The sequence below is a fragment of the Diadema antillarum genome, unplaced genomic scaffold (assembly GCF_040938485.1).
Source record: "Diadema antillarum isolate AM-2024a unplaced genomic scaffold, OU_Dant_1.0 seq00002087_RagTag, whole genome shotgun sequence".
In the NCBI taxonomy this organism is placed as follows: Eukaryota; Metazoa; Echinodermata; class Echinoidea; order Diadematoida; family Diadematidae; genus Diadema; species Diadema antillarum.
This window is the reverse complement of record NW_027272733.1, coordinates 218911-245132: the sequence shown is the minus strand read 5'-3', so window position 1 is coordinate 245132 and position 26222 is coordinate 218911. Positions and strand designations below refer to the sequence as shown.

The 26222-nt window shown below is 37.7% G+C and overlaps 1 protein-coding gene across 22 annotated transcripts in view; it reads right to left on the bottom strand.

Moving 5' to 3' along the window:
* Positions 1-26222, bottom strand: part of LOC139713888 (uncharacterized) — a 303947-nt gene that overhangs the window by 84708 nt on the left and 193017 nt on the right. For 20 of the 22 annotated variants that reach the window (XM_071625598.1, XM_071625599.1, XM_071625590.1 and 17 more), the window contains 17 exons: positions 23074-23175; positions 18122-18307; positions 17290-17388; positions 16597-16695; positions 15860-15958; positions 14025-14123; positions 13335-13433; positions 12575-12673; positions 11428-11526; positions 10097-10393; positions 8869-8967; positions 7547-7645; positions 5766-5963; positions 5195-5392; positions 4139-4237; positions 3476-3574; positions 2829-2904 (listed from right to left, as the gene is read on the bottom strand). In XM_071625598.1, coding sequence (XP_071481699.1) covers positions 2829-2904; positions 3476-3574; positions 4139-4237; positions 5195-5392; positions 5766-5963; positions 7547-7645; positions 8869-8967; positions 10097-10393; positions 11428-11526; positions 12575-12673; positions 13335-13433; positions 14025-14123; positions 15860-15958; positions 16597-16695; positions 17290-17388; positions 18122-18307; positions 23074-23175 — 2146 coding nt within the window. The remainder of the gene's footprint in view (positions 1-2828; positions 2905-3475; positions 3575-4138; positions 4238-5194; positions 5393-5765; positions 5964-7546; positions 7646-8868; positions 8968-10096; positions 10394-11427; positions 11527-12574; positions 12674-13334; positions 13434-14024; positions 14124-15859; positions 15959-16596; positions 16696-17289; positions 17389-18121; positions 18308-23073; positions 23176-26222) is intronic. The other 2 variants (XM_071625603.1, XM_071625612.1) reach the window with 1 other exon arrangement.

The window sequence follows — 26222 nt, the reverse complement described above, 5'->3', positions numbered from 1 at the left end:
CTAATCCATGCACAGTTTATCATAGCTCTACAGGTAAAAAAAAAAGAGACAAAGCATAACGATTATGCAGTATTCATTGTTATCCTATGAATGAGGCTAAGTAAAATTCTTTCAAAATTTGGCACATTTTGAGTAGAGCAGGTAAAACCTGCTACTTCTTATTCCCCCTCAAAAAAAAAGAAAAAAGAAAGAAACCAATACATTAAAACTTAATATGTGCATGTATGATTCTTGGCACTTACAAAGCATATCTTGTTCTTTAACAGTAATGATAGCAATGCAAAGTACATGTAGGCATCCAATTCTATGAATAGTTGGGTGCATATGTCTGAACTAGAAAACAAAAAAACCAAGCAACTGTCTTCTATGAACTAAAAAGCATTCATTCATGATCAATACCTAAGCAGTAAATCATCTAATTAATACAATGAATCTTCATGAGGTCTAGTAATGGCTGCCAACTGTAAAAACACACTGAAAAGCAAAGGAACCCTTCAGGGAATGTCTGGAAACAGGCTGGAGTAAGAAAGGCCCAAACTATCCTTGCAGGTGAAAAATACATTTCCAGATATGGAATTTACACCAAACTGACCAGAACGCAATATGCAGTAGAATGAAATCTTCAGAATTGACTTCACGTGAAAAACGGCCCTCATTTTTATGTGGTTTGCTTGTTTCTTTTTTTTTAATACTGAAAAGAATTTGTTACAAGGATTAATTTCTTTTTACAGAATATTCAGCATTTGGACTTTTAATCATTCTCTTATTGAAAAAAAAAAAAAAAAAAACTCATTCCAGAAAGCTCCACATTTGCCCAAAGTGCTTTGTCTTTTCAGCTGGAAACCATTTATATTAAAAACATTGCCTTTAGGCAACAGCTGTTTACATGCAATTTTCTAGATCAATGTCACTGATACAGTTTGTACATCATTCTAAAAAAAAAAAAAAAAAAAAAAAAAAAAAAAAATATGGAAGAAGCCATACTATGCTTCACTAGGAATACAATTCTTGATCAGTCCAGAGCCAACTACCAAAGCATGAAGGCATAATCATCTGGCAACAAATAATATGCACTTCTATGTTTTCACATATCTATTCTCTTTTTTTTCTTTGGTACTACCAACAGCTTCACTAATGGGACCAATGACAAAATAAAAATCATGACAGTGAGCACATGGTGTTAAAAATGATCATTTGACAATAATCCCAACAATTCTTCGTGTCTGTCATTGTCAACACCTAATCAAGACACTGCACGTTACTCACTCTTAGCAACTGCTGCCACATACTATTTATGCCAAAATAATGGAGCAGAGCCTAATCAGATGACTGGTTGAGAGCCAACATGTGACCAAGCAATAATTTTGCCTTACTGGTACACATAGTTGTGCTTATTACCGGTCAGTAGCACTTTCATGATAACCGAGCAAGATTCCATCATTTTATTTACTCATGAGGGGGATTTGTCAAATGACAAGGATCTGCTTCATCATTTAATAAAGCAAATAATACACACCATTTTATTTAGACACATTTAGCATAATTATCCCCACTTGGTACCTTCGAAACAGTCCAAACTCCCCTGGCTTTTGCCTTGGGCGGGTTAGATTATTCCAAAGGTACCTTGTGTGGATAATTCTTACTTAATGCCCTCAATGACGTGTATTATCTACATACAGTTCTTGACACAACATGTCTTTCGCATTGATTGACATTTAGCCTCATTGTGCATGTGCCTATATATCTTTCACTGTATTTCCAAAATGGGGTGATAAGCTGTATCCAGAGATAGCGATGAATTTGTAAACAATACTATTATCAGTGTGAATAAAATAAAATGCTGCAAAAGTAAATATGAGATAGAACAAACAGACATTTGTGCAGCATAATCTTCAAGTGGCATGAAACACTTTTCAGATGTAAATATAATAATGCTTTGTGCTGCAGAATGAATAAAATCAAATAGCATAAAATACCAGCTGAACAAGAGACTGTTTCTAGCTGAATCGGTGTATGCTTGAATATTTGTGTGACATATATTGCAAAGAATTTTGTCTCTCAAGAATTTAGAAGAATGGAAATCAACTCATTGTGCAAAGTCTTTGCTCGATGTAACGTGACATTTCACAAGTACACATTCCTGCATTTCAGCCATGAGGACAAAACTGGTGACATTATTTCAGAAATTTACAGCAAAACATTTTCTTCATGTACATAACATATTAGGTTTATGGACAATATCCCATGGAATGAGGCAAAGTTGGTGGTTGCAAAAATACTTTTGTCAAACCTTTGTGCAATTTATGGAAACAGCTTCATATAGTGCATCTTTTTACTTTATCGACATTCTGTCTCTGAGCCTTGAAATGCAGATATCTTTTCACAAAGCTTTTACCTTTGTCAAATATGATTCTTTTGCTTTTTTGTATACATCCTACTACTCATAAAATGTGAAGTGTGAACTACATAGTTTATTTGTAAGGATATGTTTTTTTTTTTCACTCTTGAAAAATGAAATGACAAGTGCATGGTATCCTCCTTGCACAAATGGCAGTCAAGAAGAAAACAACAAAAACAATAACACCACATCTCTGAAAAACTCCCATGAGCATTCCATGATAATGTACATCCATTCAAATCACAGAAGAATGTCTTAAGTTGAGGGAGGGAATATGGGATAAAGAAGGCTGGAGACAAGGCTAGGCAGGAGAGACAGGGATCAAATTGAGAACTAGAGAGGGAGGGGAGAAGGAAAGGGGGAGCTGAGGTGAAGGGGTGGGTACAGGGGGATAAGGTATCAAAGATAGGGGGGCTGGAGAGACTCCTACCTTCATCCTCGGTGTCAGACATGAAGGTGACCTGCATGGTCTCTGGGACTTGAACTTTCAGTTTCTCCTCTGTGGGCTGTGGGTCAGGAGTGAGAACAAAAACTTATTTGGAAATATTGTGTGTGATACCACAGAAACGGAACCCTCTGCATATATACATAATTTAAAAAGAAAATGAGGACTTATAATGGAGCTGTCACATTATTGTACATAAAAGTTGTAACAAAGGAAATGCACAAGTGCAATGCAAAACACACCAACATACATACACAAACACCAACACATACACACATACACATACACATACACACATATACAGAAGATTATTGCAAAAATAGAAACACAAACATCTATTTACAGTGTAAATCCCAGTGACTGCAGCACATGCTTTTGAAATAATTGCATGACTGAATCATACAACAAACATTCTGACTCTCTACTTTGTTTCTTCTCAATAAAGGCTGTGGCCAAAGATTTTATCACCTGCTCCAGACCTTCACTGTGCATGAATTCAGTGAAAGCCCAATGACTTTTATCTCAACTGTAAACATTTAATTATGTTTACCATGACAACCTTACAAGAAGACCACTGGAATAGTATACAAATTCAGAATTGACTCTCATTCTGTCTTTTTTTTTTCACTCACAGAGATGACAGTGCTGGTTTCCGTGGTAACAATAGTCAGGGTGTTCACTACCGAGATGTAGCCGAACCTCTTGGCGATTCCTAGAGCAGTGTAGCCATTCTGTGAAAGAGAGAGGAGAGTATAAATGCAGTGGTTACTAAGGAAATCTAAACTGATCCCTCATTATCAAGCCTCTACATTGTTATTTAAAGAAGCATGTGGAATTCCTCACAGCAAAGACTAATATGTATTAAGCATTCTTATGAAGATGGCATGACCAAGTATCTGAAACATTTGACATTTTTGTCATTTAGAGTCAAAATTTGGTCTCATCAAAATTGTATTCACTCCCAACTTTGAGAACAAAACCAAAATGATGTAATGATTTTTTTTTTTCGGTCAAAGACTGTATATTGTAAAATCCTCACTGAATTAAATATGTTGCAGATGGTAACCTTAATTTGTAAACTCTACTGGGCATGCTCAGAAAATCACTCAAAATGACCTGGTCTTTTGTTTTCAATTGTATGATGTTTAGTGTGGTTTAAAGGGAATCAGTCTGAAGGGAGATTTAAAACAAATAATGAGATTATTGTGTGATGGTGGCTGTCAATCCAACAGAGCAAAATGATGTGGTCTGAAATGAGGGGCTCGATCCGTAATGGATTGGAGTCAAAAACTCACGTTGGCGGTTTCGTTGGGATCAGCTTTGTGCTGCAGCAGGATGTTGATGATGGCGACGTGGCCCTGTTGGGCACCTTGGTGTAATGGAGTCAAGCCATGCTGCAAGTCAGAACGGAATACAATGCATCAAACTACAAACATCGGAAGAATGATGTCATAGCAACATCACAGAGTGATAATATCAGATGCAGATACCACATGGCAAGCATTGTAAATAGATGATGAACTGGGTCGGGGGATTTTTGTTGTTGTTTTTTGAGTGAAATGATCAAACACTCTGGCATGATATTAAGGCTAGAAATCATAACAGCCGCATACCTCAAAAGAATTGAAATGGTGTATTCCTCCTTTGCAAACTAGCAATTTTTTTTTCTCAGTAATTCAGACTTTTAACTGATTTACGTACACGTAAGTGGTTGTTAATTACGAACATGCTTGCCACATGTCAGCTTGATTCATCTGCCAAATTTCGTTCTTTATTTCCTCTTGGAGAAAGTATGTCACACTCTTTTCATACCATTATTACAAATTAATGTCACACATTAGAAAGGTGGAATAATGTAGCATCTTGTTTTCATACCGCTAGTGTATAGGTAGATCAACTTATCTGTTGATCTCATTTGCAGCATCTTGCACAAATGCACAGTTTGCTTTGGAGAAGGATGCAGCATGACTCATCCAGGAGTAATTTCAGATGCTATCACCATTGGTATCAAATGGTGCACAGGACAGAGTGGATCGGTGAGAATTGGATGAGCGACTTTAACTTTGGAACTGTTTAAACCCAAGAGAGCAGTGAGTGGATTTTAGACGGTTTCCAAAGTTAAACGAGAGCATCCAATTCTCACTGATGCACGAAACAGGCCTGTGCATCATTAATTTTATAAAATGGGCCCGTAAATACATGAAATTCAACCTTTTTCCCTATCATGCATCCGGTACACCATGCGTTCGGATTTTACCGGACGCATGGCTCAGTGTGAATCAGCAAAAATCAATGCATCATTGCAGAGATTCTAAAGCCCATTTTATAATATCAAATGGTCTCGCACTCACCTTGGTCTTAGCCTGAACAGCCGAGCCGTGCTCCAGCAGGTAGGTGGCCGTCTTCAGGTTGCCATAGTGACAGGCCACGTGGAGCGGGGTGTAGCCCGCCCTAGTAGAGGGGTCAATCTGGGCACCGTTGTCAAGCAGCATGGCAACGGCCTCAACTTGGTCCTCTTGGGCAGCCAGGTGAAGTGGGGTCAGTCCATTCTAGAGGGAGAAGTCATGGGTAGCTTGATTACTGTGAACTCAGATTGAGTGCATTCAATATCTTCAAACCTTACATTTCCTATTAAAGGAAATTGTGGCTTTGCCATTGCAGCACATACACACATCAGAATGTTAACGCCGGCGAAGGATACTATTTTTGTTTCTGTTTTTCCTTCTGGTCTTTTCAAAGCAGACCTTTGCCTCAGACAATAACATGGTCAACTAGAACATGAACATTTAATCAACAAAAGATGGCAGCAATTACCCCATTCTGTACGGGAACCTGGTGGCCTGCATATTAAGTCTACAGGCATTTCAGAATTCAGTATGGAATGGGTTGAGAGTCTCGTCGAGTAGGAAGAATTGTGATTACCTTGGCAGTGATGTTGGGCTTGGCACCGCGCTCCAAGAGGAGGGCGAGCATCTCGGTGTGGCCCTCCTGAGCAGCGAGATGGATCGGGCTGATGCCCTGCTTGGTCATGGCGTTGGCATCGGCGCCATACTCAAGCAGGGTGGTGGCCACATCCATCTGGTTCTTCTTGGCCGCAATGTGCAGCGGAGTGAAGCCGTTCTGTGGACGGGAGAGGAATAAAAACCAAGTTTGCATTATGATCTGTTGATCATGGCTGTTCAGGAATCATTGAATACCTGTCAGTATGCATCCACAAGACCGACAGCCTTAACTCCCCCCTGAAGGAGTAGGCAATGAGGATGAATTGCCTTGCCTTGGGGCACAACTTCCACAGTTACTAGGGGACTTCAATCATGGTCCTCAGATTTGCAGTTTGTTGTCTTACCCATTAAGCCCCAACAGCTGATTGAGCCTACAGTAGACATTAATTTCTTAGGACTAATGTACAAGTGAATGTCCATTGTACACTCCCACAATTAGGGCTGTTCTATGTTCCTTTCACAATTGCTAAACTAACACTATTTTAACTACAACTGTATTCCTTATTCTAGTAATTATTTATACTACAACCATGCATCAACACTGTAAAATGACCACCTTTGAATAGTGCTGTCAGATACCATTTGCTTTCTGACAATACATGTGCATGTGCATGTGATAATGGAGAATACAATCATCTTATCCAAATTAATGGTGGATACATGGATTGTATGAAAGAAGATGGATTCATACAGTACACATACAAAATGTAACTGCATGCACATGTATGTCCTCATCCTATTAGATTTAAAGCAATACATCTCATGGCATGTATCACAAACCAACAACAAATACATACAACAAATACAAATGTACTCTTGCCAGGTTGTAACAGCTGTAGAGCTTCTTACCTCTGTCTTCTCAGCTGTACTAGCCATCATTCAAAGGTGTGTATTAAACACAACACTCAAACCACAGTGTATGGCCCAGCAACCACAAACATGGACACTACCACGTGTACCACAGTCCAGCAAGACTCACTCATGAATTCAACTACAAAGAAATAGCACACAGTTTTCTTTGTCTCACTGCAAACAGACCGTCTAATGCTTATGAACTACTGATAACTGCCTGGCACTCTCCTGGTTTGATGAGGATGAAGGGGTAGGCTGACTTTGGGAGAGAAGATGCTTTCAGTGGAGATTATAACTTTAATAGCACTTCCTACTCCTTACATAGTGTAGACAATGGTAGGTCATCCATTGAGTGCTCACTCAGAGCCTGGTGAAAAGAGGAACAATGCACACACCCATGTAGGCCCTTTGCTGGAACACTAGCACTGCCTCCTTTTGTTCCAGCTCAACCAACCCCATTTTGTAGCAGTCTTCATCCTCTCTTTTTTATTCTGTTCTTATATCATCCTGCTTGCTTGAATAATTATCTACCTGAGATTCTTTGGAGGATAAACAAATCACTTCCTCTAGATTGAAACAGGAATCATAAGAATTGTTATCTTGCTCTTGTTTAGTTATCCCTAAAAGGTGCTTCTGCTGGGATGGCAGAATACTACAAACTTGAGCATAACTTACACCCACTGAATGTAATATCTTATAATCTGCTGATGGTATGCAATATGTATTCTTCTCCATATATGGAATGCTAAATGGTATGAAAGTTGATGTATGATAAAACTGAGTTGTGTGTGTTGCTTGTGTCCCACCATGCCTCTTTTGAAGCACCAGCTGCCACTGAAATATTCTCACCTTGGCAGTCTTGTGTGGCGTGGCTCCCTGGTCTAGCAGTAGCATGGCCACCTTGACGTTGTCGTAGTGGGCAGCGATATGAAGTGGGGTAAGTCCATTCTGTAATGAAGCAAATGGGTTTGATCGGGTCATTTCACAACTGAATAACAAGCTAAACGTGTCAACTACAAGATCTTCCTTCACTCTGACACATCCCATATATATGTTGTTATCACTATCTGCATTTGAGATATGTCCAAGGGTATAGTTTTCCTCTAAAGGCATAAAAAATCTGCAACTGTTGAACCAACAAGCCACCACTTCATGACTCTTGGGTGGACATTATGTTGCTTTTGTTGTAAGAAGATTACACAGTAGTCCAGTGAAGTGTAAACTATAACAATATTCAATTTGTTTGTTTAGAAACAGCATCCTTATATTTATAACATCCGATGACACCACATGTTTCAAAAGCTAACATCAATCTCAATCATATGAGAACATCCAGATATACATGTATGTGTAACCAGATATATGCAACATAGTCTGGTAATTTTGCCAGAAGAAGGTTCTTTAGTCCATTTCAGCAGTACTAAAGCAATTAAAACTCAATTGGCTTGTTCATGAATATCCCCAGCATGGAATCCCTGTCGTCAGAAATTGTTTCAGCGCCATCTGTGGGATCATTTCGAAACCGTCTAACGGTTGATCACAGTGGCTAGCATTTTCGTCAAATTTTCTATGTGCTTGTAAATATCTGTAAATAAATTGTATTATAATGTAAATAGCACCAGTCTGCAAGAATCTTCAGTCTATTGAAGGAGGCAGACTTAATCAGAAGAAGAAGAAGAATAGCACAACAGGTTTCTTGTGTGAACCTCTTCTTTTTGGGGGAAGCAGTGTCTCTTTTTGTGACCAGCCCACTGTGAATCACAACTACCAAAGTGGCAAATTTGTGCTTGATGATTAGTAATGGTAGCTGGTCAGCTTCTCACTTGCCTTACAGACAATGAATGACAACATAAGCCTTCTTGACTAGTATTGGTGGAATCATGTACATGTGGTTTAAGTTGCATTCTGAAATGCACTATTAAAAGCTATGCCCAGGGTGTTTTAATACACACTGTGCATCTACCTTGCCAGTTGAAATTTCAATGCAACTTTATGTCTGAGTCATGTTTTACTGAGGAATACTCTAATGAAAAAATATTTTTTGATGTGTTCACGAGAGAATCATATGTCATTGTGATGACCCAAGGCACAATTTGAGAAGGTTCAATACAAAAAATGCGGGGAGACAAGAAACTGTGTCCATGTGCAATGAAACCATTCTGTGAACCTACCTGGGCCGTTGCGTCAGGGCTGGCGTAGCGGCTCAGAAGCAGTTGGGCCACATCATAGCGGCCATACTTAGCGGCCACATGAAGTGGAGTAAACTCTTTCTGCATAGGAAAAATGCATGCAAGGCAATACAAGATGGGTACTTTTGTTTTTGAAAGAGCCAAATTTGAAGAGTGCAGCTGAACTGAATTTCAAATTCATTCAAAACTTGATAATTTACTTCAGAGATGCATGTAAGATGTATGCATACTTCAGGAGAATTTAGATCTAGGCAACATATTCCTAAGGTGAATCCACAGGATCTATTAAAACAAAATAAAGAAAAAATCTAAATTGAGAATGTGAAAAGGCATGGTGAAAAAAATGCAAATACAGAGCTTAGTGTTACCATAACAACTTTTAGATTTTTGAATTTTTTGGCAAACTTCTGAAATCAGGACTTTTAATATCTAACAATCCTACTGAAGCACTACCAGCTAACATCCATTTCTGGGTATCCTTTAATGAATAAAACATTAACCTACCGCAAAAGATCTTATAGATTCCTACTCATTGCTTTGTAATATATAAGCTGTAATTCCTGTCACAATTTTGATATTTTCAGGGTTTTTTTCATGTTGAGAGATAGAGAAAAAGCGAATTGCCATGACAAGCACTGTACTGTCGTTCATCTACTGAAGTGTAACATTAGCTATTAAAGTGAACTAACAGCCCTTTAAACACATTATATGCATACTTTCCTGATTCTCTTCCCAACATTCTCTAGCAGCAGACAAGATCATCTTCCAGTCCGAATGCCCCCTTCAGCCTGAAATAATTCTACAGCTTTTGGATCCGCGTCTATCTGTGTCTCTTCACAGTAGCTGTCAATGTCAAAGACAACTCGATGGGTGCTTAAAATGTTACTATGGAATAAGCTGGATTTTTCCCCCTCGCAAGCTGATGGTTTCTGTACATACTTATTTTTTGCATTTGAATGAATGCAAGAAGAGTGGGGGGTAAGCTGCACCATGATTTCAAATTATTTTTTATTTGTGAAGTGGGTATGTCATCCTGGTGAGCAAAAAGCATAATTTTAGGTTATCCCACCTACGTACACACAGACATAAATAGACACACACACACCCCACACAATTGACATACACACAAATTCAACACACACTTGACACACACACGTTTCTAGCTGCCTTGTGCACGGATGTTACACATTTGGCAGGAATGAAGCCAAACCTTGGTCGTCATGGAGAGAGACGCGCCGTTGTCAAGCAGGACCTTGGCCACATCCTCCTTGCCTTCCCTGGCTGCAATGTGGAGGGCGGTGTACAAATCCCTGGTCTGGGCATCGGGAGACGCCCCATTGTCAAGGAGGAGTTTGACGATCTCTGCGTTGCCGAGACGGGCCGCGATGTGCAGCGGCGTCTGGTTCTCGTGGGCGCGGGCATCAACCTTAGCACCGTTGCTGAGCAATACGCGGATGACCTCAATCTGGTTGGCACGGGCAGCAAGATGGAGAGGGGTCTCGCCACGCTGTTAGGAGAGATTTCATGCGGAGAAACAATGTGAAGCAATAGATCTACTCCCTTATGCAGGAATGAAAACCTATGCCAATTCTGACAACATAACCAAATAGTATCTAGAAAAACTAACTTATTTGTAAAGCAATTACGAGAAAAGCTAACTGCCAGAAGATGGGGGTTTGATCATGCTGAAAGTGGTCTGTAATCACACTTCACCCCAATATTTTTAACTTCTCTTATTTTCTAATTGCATTTCATAATAAATACAAACTGCAATGCACAAAAAGTAAAAGATTCTTGTGTGCTACCGCATGCAAATAACATCACTTCCTTCAAATGAGACATGAATGATCACAGCTTGGAATATATGCCTAAAGAGCATTACTCATTCTGCAAATCCTTAACACAAATACATTCATAAATTAGGAAAATTTAGGGGGGAAATGTGTACGTTTAAATTTTCTATAAAGAAATACCTATATGCTATGTCACAGAATGAAAAACTGGCAAGACTGTCTGTTTGATGTTGCCATGACAACCTAACAGTCACATGTGCCCCTCTTAGAACAAGAGGAACAAGTCACAAAAAACACTTTAATGTCAACTCTAAAATATCTTAAAGCACACACACTCACTGCACTTGTTTTGATTATACAAACCAAAATCTGTTTTTTCCATGATATGCACATATATATTTATATGAAGAGTTGGAATGTAAAAACGGATAAATGTAATTTTCAAAGTTTTTTAAGTGCAGTCATCAAGTAGAGAAAAGAAAATTTATGCAATGATACTGCACTCGTTACATAAAAAGAAACATTTTCGAAGATATCATTAAAATCATCACATATATTCTAATAATCTTCACTGTTTTTTTTTCAGCAGATTGAATCTCAAATACCTCAAGTTGATAAAAATGGATATATTGGTTTTTGGTGCTAAAACTCTTTGTATGCAAAGACAACTTTCTCTATCCATCTCTGCTGGGAGTAGAGTATTCCTCTCTATCTTCTCCTCCTCTTCCGGTTCCCCGTCTCAACCTACCACATTGGTCTCATCCACTCCGCCTCCGTTTTTGATGAGGTACATCACAATGTTGATATTGCCCATGAAGGCGGCAACATGCAGTGGAGTGAGGCCAGACTGCGGGGGTGCAAACAGACCAGACAAACAAACATACCAAACGCGGTAGTGGTGGGTTCGGATCATCAGCTACAGTACTATAATAGCTAATAGATGCTACATCGACGGGGGAAATCAGATTCGAAAATGAATGATACAGACAAAGAACACTGTTGGAGGGGATAAAACAGAGGAGGAAAATGAATGATGAGCTGGAGAAATACTAGATGAAATTTAGATGATCACAGAGGGGTTTAGTTGTGTTTGAATTCTGCGGGATAATCAGTTCAAGGATATTAAAAGCATCCCGATTATCATACAAGGGGTACCAACATAGGTATATGAAAAACTGGCTATAAGGAACCGATTATTGATTGGGGTCAAGTGTCAAATCTAAAAATATCCCAACTCTGTTGTACCTACATATATCGGTATTACAACAGTTTTATGTCAATCTGAGTTTCATCTCTCTCCAGTTTATAACCATGTGCATGTTGATTCTTTACATTGATATCTAACAAATACCTTTACCAGAATTCATTTTAAGAAAAAGAAATTGTTTTATATAGGCATAACAAAATAAATACTTAATAACAGTAAAATTTCATCATTCAAAGGAACAATGTGTTAAACTTTGGTATAGATTAAGTTGTAAAGATCTCATGAAAGGAAACATAAAATACATATCTGCAACATACCTAACTCTGTTTCAAAAATATTAAATCAAAAGCACCAGAAATGCATCTTATAGATTACTAAATCCTATGAAACATATGCCTTGTATCAAATTTGTGACTGGCTATATAGAAATGCATTACACAGACAACATGAAAGCCTTGTTTGTGAGCAATATACACGATATGTTTTGTTCATACTGGTCACTCTTGTTTAAAAAAAAAAATACTGGTGTTAAGAGGGGACTGCTGTTGCAGACTAATAATGGTGTGATAGTCACACTCTAGCTCTACTATTAGTTGGTTAGTGCCGATTACAGATTCTCTGCTCCTCAGATGAAAGCCCTTCTGGTTGCATGTTTGTTTGTTTGTTTGTTTGTCGGTTTGTTCTCTACCTCAGTTGTAGCTTGAACTGAGGCGCCATACTTCAGCAGGAGTTCGATGACCTTGACTCGGTTCTTCTTGCAGGCGATGTGCAGTGGGGTGAATCCATTCTGTAAATTCAGGAGATGTGTATAAATATAATAGCAACCACTGTCAAGCATAGAAAAATGCCATTTCAAGACTGATCTAACATAACCTTTGTCTTGTTGAGCTGTTTCTTATTTGTACACCAACAACTATCTATGAATACTAGTTATTCCTTATTTGTATACCGGCCTTGTATCTACATGCACTAGTTTAATACCATTCATTTGTGTACCAACAAGTATCTATGTATAACATTTAATTCTGAAAGACAAAAACACTACACTGATTCAAAGCTGTGCATATTCTAAATTTTTCATCTCTTGTCAAAGTTTAAAATCTCAATCTGATAATTATTTGTACAAGTTCAAGTAGCAACTAAAATAATAATCATATGCTGGGATGTCCTCTTCCAAAAAAAGAACTCTGATGTGTACAGAAATCTGACTATAAATGCAGAGAACACAAGAGTCTAACATATGAAATAAGTTTGCTCATTTCTACATCACAAGTTACAGTATTTTAAAAAAAAAAAAAAAAAGAAGCTTATTCAGTACATCTAACTCAAATTCCTGAGTCATCAGAATTGCATGTATGAAGTAAAACATCCAGGAAATCCTCAGATGGGAAATACATACATGAATACATTATACCACAGGAATGCCTGAGTATGTGTAATTAACTCACCAATGCCCTAGCTGATGGGTTGGCCTTGCGGTCAAGCAAGAGCTTGGCCACCTTGTGGTGTCCACAGTGGGCGGCCACGTGCAGTGGGGTCAAGTAGTCCTGCCAAAGAGAACAAATGTGCAGTAATGGTCACATCAAGGGTCAAGATGGTCATCTTGATCATAAACATGCATTACAACATTATAGGTAATGTGACAATCAAAAGTTTGCTTGTTTCCCTCTTGCAATTTCTTGCATACCCAACCTGATATATCTCTTATACTGTAATCATTTAGGATCATCATTTTCTTACAGAGTAATCTTTTCTTCTCTTTTTTTAACCTGTCCTAGTATCAAAGTATCAAACAAAAACAAAAAAACAGTTTCACAATGAACTGAACTAGAATGCAACATAGAACTCGGGATGACATTTTTCATTTGTTCCTCAGTCATAACTGTTGAAAGCACACAGTTGTTTTTGTTGTTGAGACTTTGTTAGCTCCAACTGAAAATCTTGGTCTGAAAAGTTTCCTCTGCCATCTGCTCATGGGAATAGATTCTTGTCATGGGGGGGGGGGGGGAGGATGGGTGGATGTAACAGACAGACTGTCTGCTTCATTCATACATTATGCTGTGAGTAATCATGACGCAAAATCACTGAATAAAAGGAAGTGAGACACACAAAAAACCTCCTTGAGAAGTAAAACTCACGACAGTGACGTCATCAACAGGTGCGTGGTGGTAAAGCAGGAGGCGGGCGCTGTCCAAGTGGTCCCCCTGAGCTGCCATGTGCAGGGGGGCAAGTCCATTCTGTGAAGGGGGGGGGGTGAAGAGATGACAAAACATGTGTGTTTAATGCTGGTTATCTGCTCCTGACACATGGGAAAGTATGTTCGCTTTTGTTTTGTTTTGTTTTGTTTTGTTTTTTTGAGGAAGTTGTATGTATCTTTCTTGGCAGAGTAACGCTCAATTCACTGCCATTACTGATTGCAAAATTCTGATACCTGGGGTGCCTGAATGTTGCAATCTCTCAGACTTGGAAGGGGTGGAAGGGAATGGGGAGAGGAGTCATGGTGGGGGAGGGGGAAGCAATTAAGGAGGGGGAGCTAAAAATGAACACGCATAAACTGGGAATAGAAGTACTCTTTCGCTTAGGCGGAAAACTGATGGTGAGCATTAGTCATGTTAAATAGAGTGACCTGAGGTGAATACTTGGGGGGGGGGGGGAGGAGTAAGGTCAGGAGAGAGGCTCAAGTAGGGAAGGGGTGATGGGAAAGCACTATCCAAGATTATGTTGCTACTTTTGCCTTTTGAAGTACCTCCTGGAATGCTCTGTGAGAATGATAGAATAAACCATGTTATCCTTGACACCCCAACAGCTCAATAAACTCTACTAAGCGTTTTAATGCCCTTTTGGTACTCAACTGTTAAAATTCTTCTTCTTGAATCCTGTGACATAGCTAGGAATTAGGACTGATATGACCTTTTTCTCTGCTCTCTCACTCCTTTTTTTCTTTTCTTTTTTGGCAGAGAGAGCTCTTTGGCAAGATGTGGGAATCAAATCAAAGTGCAATCTCTTCCTTAAAGCATTTCTCTTTGGCATGTTTCTAACCACAGTCCACCTATTATGCACACAACAGATGAAGAATTTGCTATACCTATGAAAAAAATTACCATATTCCTTTGAGCCTAGCGCATGACTTCCCCTTGCCACAACTTGAGCTGTTTCCCATGCCACCAGGGGGAAGGGGTGGTGGGGGGAGGGGGACTTTGTGACAAAAATACATTCTGCTGACAAGAAGGGGGAAAAAAAAGGAGGCTGGAGCCTTGCCATTCGTCTGCACTCTTGCACCAAGATCAGATGTCCCCAATCAGAACACAGTCTGCCCTCTTTGCAATGGAGTTATCGTCATCTCTATCACCCACACACTAAATTTTGAGTCATCTTCGCATAACAAATTGACTGTCACTAATTTCTCATCCCGGTTATTCAAATGAAGAGAGAAAGAAAACAAAAGCAAAACATATAATGTTACAGCTCTAGCATACATGGTTGCATAAATGAGACACATTCTGGATGGCTGTGTGTGCTTTATTACACATCACATACTTCCTCTTAATACAATCAACATAACGATTGATGGTTATTCAGATGGTATTCAATTAACTGAACAAATTGCTCATGAAACACAATGTAATTGTATGTGTGAGCCTGAAAAAAAGCCTGTGTTTACAGAAAATGCAATTTCCAATTTTCTTGTAACATATGGTCCATTAGAAGTAAATGAATAACACGAAATGCATGTTTGATAAGTACCCAATATCACTGAAATAGCTAACATTTTAATGATCTATAAACAGAAAGAAAGTAATTTTTTTTTGTTTTTATCAGTTCTTTTGTTTGTGTGTCTAATACATAGCAAAGTAATTGCAACAGAGAAGTATAAAAATAAAGGGGAAAAATCAGAGAGTGCAAAGATCTTGTTACTTGTACAGTGGCATATGTTTCATGTCCACATGGTGTTGGTTGCAGTGAAGTGACATACCTTGGTCTTAGCAGAGATTGGTGCTCCTCTCTCCAGCAGTTGATCTACACACTGCTCATGGCCACTGCGTGCTGAGCAATGCAGAGGTGTCAGGCCATCCTGGGAGGAGAAAGGAACAGGACCAGTCCAGTCATTACACGAGTCCATATCAAACAAAGAAAGCACTACTGTTCTCAATACTGTATATGCCGAATATTTCGCGACGTTTTTATTTTTGCGAATTTCGTGAGTCAGGTGCTATTCGCGAAATTAAAGACACGTGAAAATATTGACTCTGATCCCGATGTGAATGTGACGTACACGTGTACACTTCTCTGTTCATTACAGGACTCCACGATCGCGAATTTAACCACTCGCGAAATCGTTGGGAATTCCTGATTCGCGAAAATTTAGACTCACAAAATATATGTCGTATACAGTATCAGGGAGATATTTGTATATTACATGCATCACAATAGGCCATAATCATTCCCAATTTAGGGACACCTTTATAATCACAAGAAGACAAATGTCAGTTTTCAGGGAGGCCCCTGCAGAATCAGGAAATTTTGGCAGTTCTAACAAGGCTTACCTCTCAGACTTTTACAGGCAGCCCATGAAATTTTGATGAGAAAGCGAAAATCAGGAATATATAACGACAATAGTAATATCAAAGGAAAATGACCATATATATGACATCTGTGGAGGCTTTATGTGCAGCATACATGGTCTTCACAAACGATGCATTGCTAACTCACTCTGGTCTTGGCGTCGATGCGTGCTCCACGGTCCAGAAGAGTGTTGACCATGTTGACACGCCCCCACTTGGCCGCTACGTGCAAGGGTGTGATGTGGTTCTGTGGGATGCAATCACAGATAACGCCCCTTGTCATTATAATGTTCCTTTCACACATTCGTACACATCAATGGATGTCCTCACGAGCAAGTCAATTGCATCTAGCATGTTATGAGGTCAAACCCATTTCTTAGGCCTCTTGGTAGACATAGACTTTAAGATAATATGGGCTGGTCTATTTTACATGAAACTGTTGGCAGAACTTACATTTTGGATTGTTTGCTCCATTTTCAATAACAATATATCCTAGTCACATCAATATTTTGTCCAATCCTACTTTTCCATGAACTAAGACAAGCTTATATGGATACAGCTTTTGATTTTGCAACCTCATTTTATAAAGTTGGACATGAAAACTACTTTTAAGAGAAGAACTCTTTTTAAATGAGACTATGTCCAGTAAAGGACAAACAAAGATAAGATGAGACTTTTGTATGAAGGACAAATCTGGGCATGGATAGAACTTGTATGCTCTTAAAACTAATAGAGAGTGAGTGACATTTATCTCTTTCTTCTAAACACCCTTAACTGGGTGAAATTACACAGAAGTGGCAAAAAAAAAATAGAAGAAATCTTCAAAATGATGCAAACTTACCCTGGCAGCATAGTCCACTGAAGCTCCTTTCTGGAGAAGAATGGTGGCTACATTGACATGTCCATAGTGGGCAGCAATGTGCAGTGGGGTGAAACCACTCTGGATTCAGCAAAAGGATAAGAACACACATGATGCTGAGGATGTGTCTTATTTTATATAAGGGTGACACTACACATACACACATACAATGTATTTACAGCAAGGAGAGTAGTCTATTTATGCTGAATCTGTCAAACAAATCAGATGTTGCATGGTCAAAAGTACAAGTAATCTGTACATCAAACAGATGACATGTATCAGTTTCCCTTTTTAAAATTTTTTTTAATTGTCAAATTGAGAGGAAAATGACACGAAACTCAAAGTCTGAGTCCCACCTTCATTTCTGCCTGATGAGAACCACACAGGTAAGTAGCAACACATCAACTGAGTAAGTCTCAAAAGTTGTACTACTATCAAATCTATCCTCTGGTATTGGTAAAACTGTGACTTGTGATCAATGTAACTCACACATCGCAGTTGATATTTTGCATGTGATTTTATGAAATACATTGAATTGAATTTAATTGAAATGAACTGAATTGAATTGAATTGAATTGAATTGAATTGAATTGAATTGAATTGAATTGAATCGAATTGAATTGAATTGAAATGAAATGAATTGAATTGAATTGAATTGAATTGAATTGAAATGAATTGAATTAATTGAATTGAATTGAATTGATTTGATTTGAATTGAATTGAATTGAACTGAATTGAATCGAAATTAATTGAATTGAATTGAATTGAATTGAATTGCATTGTATTGCATTAAATTTAATTGCATTGAAAATACCTTTGAGGGCACGTCTGGGTTGTGTCCGTTCTGCAGCAGCAGGGATGCTGCCTTGGTGTCATCCTTGCGGGCAGCAATGTGCAGCGCTGGCAGCCGCGTCTTGCCAGCGCGGTCATTCTCCAGCAGGACTGCTACCACCTTGTCATGTCCTTGCTGCAGGGCCACTGCCAGCGGTGTAAATCCATCCTAGAGGTGCAGTCAAATTGGAACTTAGGTAAATCTACACCATTTAAAAATCATGCGCATCACCTACACCCCTCTATAAAGCTTACCAAAGATCGAGACATGCAGATACCATTTTCTGGTAAGTAAATCTACTAATTGATATAAACCTAGATGATATTCATATCATTTCAGAGGAGAAATAATCATCAAAGGTTGGCTTGGTCATTGGAGCCTATTGCTGCACATCCAGAACTTTCCTTCGAAGTTTACTGATAAACTGCCCTAAGCTAATGTTATTTTCAAATTGAGAAGGTGCAAAATACCATAATCATTCTGATATTTCAACCATTTAAAGAACAGAAAGTTCTTTCTCGACTGAACCAAATAATATCATTCAAAGCGTTCTAGAAACAGATGCAAAATTCATTCAAAGCAAGAGTAATTACTACATATGGCAGCAGCACCAAAGTACTAAAGATAACTGAACACAACATGTGTCAATTCATTTTACGCAATACTTAACAGTTTGTCTTTGCATCAGAAATCACATTTTCAATGTAAACTTGGCTCCTTTAGAGAAGGCATCACAAGATTCAACTTTTATGAGACTATTAATCCTGCATACTTGAAGTTGATCAACTCTTGAATCCCGCATGATGCAACACATCAAAATGGAATAAACTTACTGTATGTCATCATCAGTTTGCAAGCACATATTTGTTCTCTTTTGAAATAAATCATTCTAAGCCCTAAAGTTAGCATAAGAGGTGCTAGTTAAAACTACATTGGAAGCATGGGGTGGATAAATGTTTGTAAGTCGTGGATGTGCATATACCTCTAAAATTACTCTAAATTCATTTCTACTCACTCTACTGCGTGTCATTCACCATGCTATATAAGCATCACAGACATTCTTTGTATAATACATTTACTAGTAAGTGAGTAAATGTTTCTACATTGATATCCTTTACAAACTTCTTGATTTCACATTGAAACATTTTCTGTGACGGAAAAAAGCTTACACTATCGTCATGCAAAAAATGCTACCACAGTTTCTTCCAAATCTCTGAATCACACTGCACTCTTTTCCCCCTTTTTTTATTTGACACAGTCATGCACATGATCAGTCTGCACACATACACACACTGATGTGACAACAAGACATCAAAGTCGGTTCAAAACTCTAATCTGTTAGACTCATGCCAGACATGTGACAGAAAAAAAGTTGCCAATTACAGAGTACATTGTGATCCATGCACTGAATTGGAATGGTTAATTTACAAAATTAATGGAGGAACAAAAACTGCTCATTTCCTTCTCACAGGCACGTTAAATCCATGCTGACAGAAACACACAATTCACAGGTGGCATTCCATAGTCTACTAGTCTTGCTCGAAAAAATTGTTGGCTTGCAGTATGTCTTACTTCTGTGCTTTGTTTTATAATTTTGGACAGCTTTTTAGTAGATTTTGCATTAAAACTCATTGAAAAATATATATAATCACTTAAAAAGGAAAAAGGCAAATGTATCAAATGGCATAAAAACCCCAAAGTGAAAATACATTTTTCATATGATCTTTTTCCATGTCATAAGTACAGAAATGCTGTCATGTTGTGAAGGCAAAAGTGCAGCAAGCAATGTTTTGGAGCAAGGAAAGTAAAATAACTCTGTTCAGGGGCACCATGAGATTTTTAGGATCCATCAAAAATGCAAATATACAAACTTTGGCTCAGTTAATCATTTGTTATTTCAATCTCTCTCTTTCAACCAAGTACGTCAATTTGATTTTGCTTTTTAGAATAACACGTATTCGACAGAGACTAGGGCCAAAGTTCAAACACAACCAGTTTGACATGGTTAATTAAAATAATGCTTTGGTCATTTCCCAAATCACATAGTGCCTGTGACCATCCATTGGACATCTTTCACATAGGAATAGTTACCTTTGGGTCATAGTCAAAAGTTACAGTCTTAGGCATTTCCTGATGTACAGTAAGTCAAACAAATCACATAGACATGTACATGTCGATGCAAAGTCTGCCTAATAAGTGGCGTAAAAATGATAAAAACTTGCCCCTGACTTCACAATTCTTTGAATGTTGCATTTCTTTACATCAATAACCACAAGCTTTAGAAAAGGGGTACACTACTCCCCTGCAACAATGGATAAGACATTGCATTACTCAAATTTGAATATATGTATACATATAAGTTGCATTCCATTTCTATTTGTGCTAAGAACAAAAGAGAAGAAGAGAGAATTACATCTAGAATATAATGATAAAGCTGTCATAATGCAATAAGATGTAGAGTGGTGTACATAATTGAATTATAGGGAATCTGGATATAGAAATATATGCACTAACATATGATTTCCAAGCATTTGCTAACATGATAACTTGTCATGTTATTTCTTCTGAAATCAAGTGTAATCTAGAGAAAATACATTGTCATAACTGCTAATGTTATCAAAGAACAGCTCACCTATTGCAAATAGGGGAGGGGGAAAAAACTTGCCTACATACATCAACTCATCTGTAACTATTGATTGTTTCAATGATTGAGAAAATACTGACATGTTGTATTTACTCCATGTTGACCTCTAAGAGGTACTGTAAAATGTGCATAATATAGCCATACTGGGATTTGTGTTAGAGAGTATTGGTATATATATTTAGATCATGGTCCATATACCACATGGTGGCATATGGCTAAGTCTCATAAAAAAGGTGAATAATAATAATAACAATATGAATATGAATATGAATAAAAATGATGATAATCAAAATAAAAACATTATTCTCAACAAAGAGGTCATAAGGTAAAGGTAACACTAACAACGGCGTAACAATAAGAAGTACACCTGAACACAATATTACTAGTTGCTCCTTACAATATAGTTTTAGAAAGTTTATAAGGTCACTATTAAGTGCAAGACTTTATATATGTTTTCTAATGTTAGCCATCACCCTATATGTAAATGGCTTTGAAAATTTTCCCTAACATTTGCACAAAAGTCACTGACAATGTGACAACATTTGCCTCACATTAATGGAAAACGTGATAACATATAATACCAGGTTAAATAAAAACACAAACAGACAATGGAAACATACATGTACAGACAAAAGGACAACATAATACTTGACAAACATGCAGTGCAACATCAACATTTAGCTCAATAAGAAAAGTGTGTGTGTTCAAACAAAGATTAAAATCAAATGAAAATTCTTATGCCATTAAAAGAATTAATTGTGAGTTAAAGAGACATGCAAGGCACGGTGCAGAAAAGGAAAAAAGCAAAGTTACATGAAATATAAGTGCAAAGATTTCAAAAGCATCTTCAAAGGCGACAGGCAGTCCACAAACTGGAGGTAGCTCATTCTTTATAAATGTGGTGATGCAATCCATAACATATCCCTTCCTTGATCCTAAAGAAACTGGGAAAACCTCAATCATCAACTCAGTCTAAACATGATCACTGCTGTTGTAGATGATGAAAATGATGATCATGATTGTGATGATTATGAAAGCAATCTGAAAAGTAGTATCCTAACTGAAAAAGAAAGAATGACTTCATTGTAAATAACAACCTGTTGTCCCTCATAATTACAAATGTATTCATGCATATGATGTTGTTTGATGACAAATGAAGTGTGTTAGAATAGACAAGCAAAAAATCGGACAAATTTCACATGAAAAAAGATGAGTATGTAAAGAAGCATACCTACAGAAGTTCACAAACCTGGCATTCTGGGGACTTTGAATTGTGGCAATTTGTGATGAATCACCACAAAAGATCCAAGTATGTTTGCTTATTTCATTTTATTTGCTTTCCATGTGATTGCACAGTATAATGAGCCCTCATCTCAGGAATTATTTAAAATATGTCTGATATTACTAGCCAAAAATATTTCTCTACACATTTAAACAGTAAGAACTTCACAGTATTTTTCCCCCTTTTGGGGGACGGGATGGGGTGGGATTGAGCCCCAGAGTGGGTGTTCAAGAGAGATGTGTGCTAACTTGTGTGTGATACATCATGTGAGAGAAAAAAATACAATTATTACATGACTCAAAAAAAAGAGAAAAAATTGTGAGATTTGGCTTAAAATGTGAATTCTCTAAGCCTTATGAATAAATGTCAATAAAAATTGTTATTTTTTACACTAAAGCAACACTTGTGAAATATTGGACATTTGTTTGTCTTAGTGAACATTTTCCCAAGTGACGCAATAATGCCAATTCTCTCTTTCAAAAAACAGAAAAAAAAATATTCTAAATGGCCCAAGCACTTGTTGATATTTTCTTCCCTAAAGATCCCCTCTGAAATGTGATAAGAATATGAGTTAACTGAAAAACAATAATGATAATGAAAAAAAGTAACATTCGCTACTATCATGCCAACCAACACATCTAAAAAGTCACCTCCAGACTTTCAACACAGTGACACAGGTGAAATTCAATAGATATGAATACATATGATGTACCAGAAAATACACAAATAAGGTAAATAAAATGTGCTCGTAGGGTGAAAAAAAGGAAGAATATCACAGTGAGAAAATATACAACTACAACATTACGATGCAATGTCCATCGAGATGCAAGAAGTCGAAACATAAAACGTCACAGAAGAAGATTCCCCCTGATCTGAGTGCAAGAGCTCAACTCTGAAATTGTGAGCCAATCTTAGAGTTGGAAGAAGAAAAAAATGTGGAAGCAGTTTTTAGTGTTTCTTCCCCCTTTCATTTCCTTCTCAATCTGTACACCAAAAGAGTCATCTCACCTCCGACTTATTCGGATACTGGGGTCGTGAATGTTGCAACAATGTTTCTACGACAACGTCGTGACCCTGCTGAGTTGCAACGTCAAGCGGTAAAAAGCCGTCCTACACTCACCATGCAGCGCCAAAAAAAAAGTGAATAAATAAATAGAAACAAATGTTGGGGGGAAATGGACAAAACAGGTATATGAACAGGATGTAAACATACCTTCTAAAGATTACAGTTCCAACGAAACAGCTCTCATGTCATATCTATGATGCTGTCGTTCATGTTCAATGGATGCAGCGGCACTATCAATGCATTCTTTTCTTCATCCATGCACGGAAGCATACAGCTCCCTAACCCCACTACACACTAGACAGAGAGTCATGTTTTGCACAGCCATTTCGTCAGCCTCATCAAACGAACAAGCATATCACACCACACACAGGTACTAGTTACTGCTACTACGAGATGATCAGTACATCCTAGCTAAAAAATAAGGCCAATAAGTAACCAGTAGATTGAAAAAATAAATGAATAAATGGATAGGTAAATAAATAAAATAGAATAATCAATAAATCAGTTAAAAGGTTACTGAATAAATCAATTCATCGATAGATTAGAAAGAAACAAATGAACTAACAATTGATTTTTCATTCCTATATGACACTGGCGACATGAATTTTTCCAGCATGTCAGTAAATTATTTTGTACCGTAATGTTGGGAGGCAATAAGACAGGGAAAACAAAGTGTAATGGAACTACATGTTTCTGTTCAACATAAGCTCACATTAACCCCTTTGTTACCATCACTATTGAAGAGAAGTCTTTGCATGTTCAGAAGAAAAGAATATCCCAAAACCACATCTGGGAGATGCATTTGGCTTTAATATCCTACTAAAAAAGCTGTTGTGGATGGTACATTCAACTGTCATATGACCATCTGGAAGTCTTTCAAGTACTCTTCCAGGAGCATGGATTCTATAGTAAGGGAGGTCTTTCTAATACTGGTGAAATGCTGACTGCCATCACTCTAAAAAAGAAGTCTCAAGGTACAGAGATTCACAAAGGACCCTCAGGACTACTCTGCTTGAGTCATCTGGGCCCTGTTTTATGAAGAGTTAAAATTGATTATATAGTTGATTTCAACTGTAAGTCTATGGCAGCCTGTGTAGTGAGGAAATTTAAAATCGATTTTATCTTTTGATAAAACGGGGCCCTGGACTACAAGACGTTTCCTCACCCTCCCAAGATCAACATCTCAATATCCTCTTTGCCGTAACAATGTTCCTTTGGTTCTGATGGAATCTTATGATGAGGTGACAAATGAAAAAAAAAAAAAAACTTACACTAATTGCCACAAGAAACTCACTGCTGATCAACTGCTTGCTAATTCGACAAGCCTCTACTATCTCTTAGCATGCAGCAAAGCATGATCTGAAATGCAAGGTGCCATCAAGTTCTGGCCATGCCTGTCTAAAATAAGATATCTAGTCTCTTTGCAGGGGAAAGTTTTCCCACATATTCATTTATGTGAATTCAGGAATGGCAGAAGGATTAGCAAAGCACTCGGTGGAAAGTTCGAGAAATATTGGACAATCTATTCAGATATTCTGAATTTTTAAATCAACAACAAATCCACATACGTACTGTATGTTTGGAAAAATTTTCCTTTGTAGAGTTATCTTTCTCCTGCAGCTAGCGATCACAAATGTATGTCCATAAATATTCAGCTCCCAAGTTTTCTTGAAGGTACCATGTCTGCAAATGCCTCTTGCTCTCAACTCAGCATTACATGTGTACCTTTTGCTGTACCTTTGCTTTTGCTAAAAATGTCACCTGAAAATTAATTCACATACGAAACATCCCTGAAAGGTTGAGATTTGAGGTACACAACAATAAATACCCCTTTATTGCAGATTTTTGGCTCATTTATGGCAGTCTGTCTAATTGTTGTATATTCTTTTACAAGTTTTCTCAATTTGGGTTAAATATCATATCTGTCAATCCTCCCTGCTCCTCTTTTATGTTTCATTTGAAGAATGACATCTGAAATCATAACAGCAATAATAATGAATTTAAGCACAGGAACTATAACTACACCAAATGGTTTCTGGAATCTCCTGTGCAAAGAAAGTTGGTAGTTCACAATCCTTTGGGGAATGACTTAAAGGTGGCATTCTCTCTTAATGAGTTGCATTAAACAAACTTCAATGATGCACAGTTCCTTCAAGACTATCTGTAACATTTTGCATGAAAGAGCATACTTCCCTTTAACCCTTCATTATGCCCATTCACTTCCAATACTACAACAGTAAGTTGTAACTTGTAAGCTTTTGTCATCATTATTCACTTAATCCCTCAAGCCTTGAACCAAATGCAAGTTTAGATAATCAATTTCACTCGTGGATAGTGACAGTATGTCCGCACCAATGGACAAGGAAATTGAGCAGGTGCATGTGTCAACTGCTGAACAATATGCAACCTTGAATATATTTTACAAAAGTCTCACTTATCATCAAAACAAAGGTGAATCTTTTCAGCTTTTGCCTGCAATACTTCTTAAAGATTATGGGCTGTCTTATTTATGACACGAGAATCCAACAATATTCCTCATATGTTTGGCCAAATTGATGAGTATCTGAATGTGACATTCTTATCAATTGACAAAAAACATTTGTATCTCTTTCTATTTATAATGCTGGAAATAGTCACTAACATCCTCTCTCGTCATACACACCGGATAATTTTGAAGGTTCGAAAATATGACAATACTGTCTTAACCTGCTAGTGTTTGGCATGTGGACAATAAAAGATGAAGTTATTTCACTCTGGGTTGCCCACATATAATTTCTTGTGAGATGATCTCTATGTGTTTCACATTACTTTAGTATTTCTTGTTATTCTATTCATAATACAAGAGGGATTTTCATTTCCCTTTTTTTCTGTTTCTTTGGGGGCGAGGGACGCTCATTCCATTTCCAAGCCCAGTCTTTAGTGACTGATGTCACAAGAAAAAAATGATGGTTTCACATTTTCATAATTGGCGTGCGCAGATATTTACAGATGTTTTCATTATGTCAAAGAGGAGTAGGAAATTAAAATTGATGTATGAGTCATAACTTAACGCACTTTTAGAGAGATGGAGAAAATTATGATTTTAATCTAC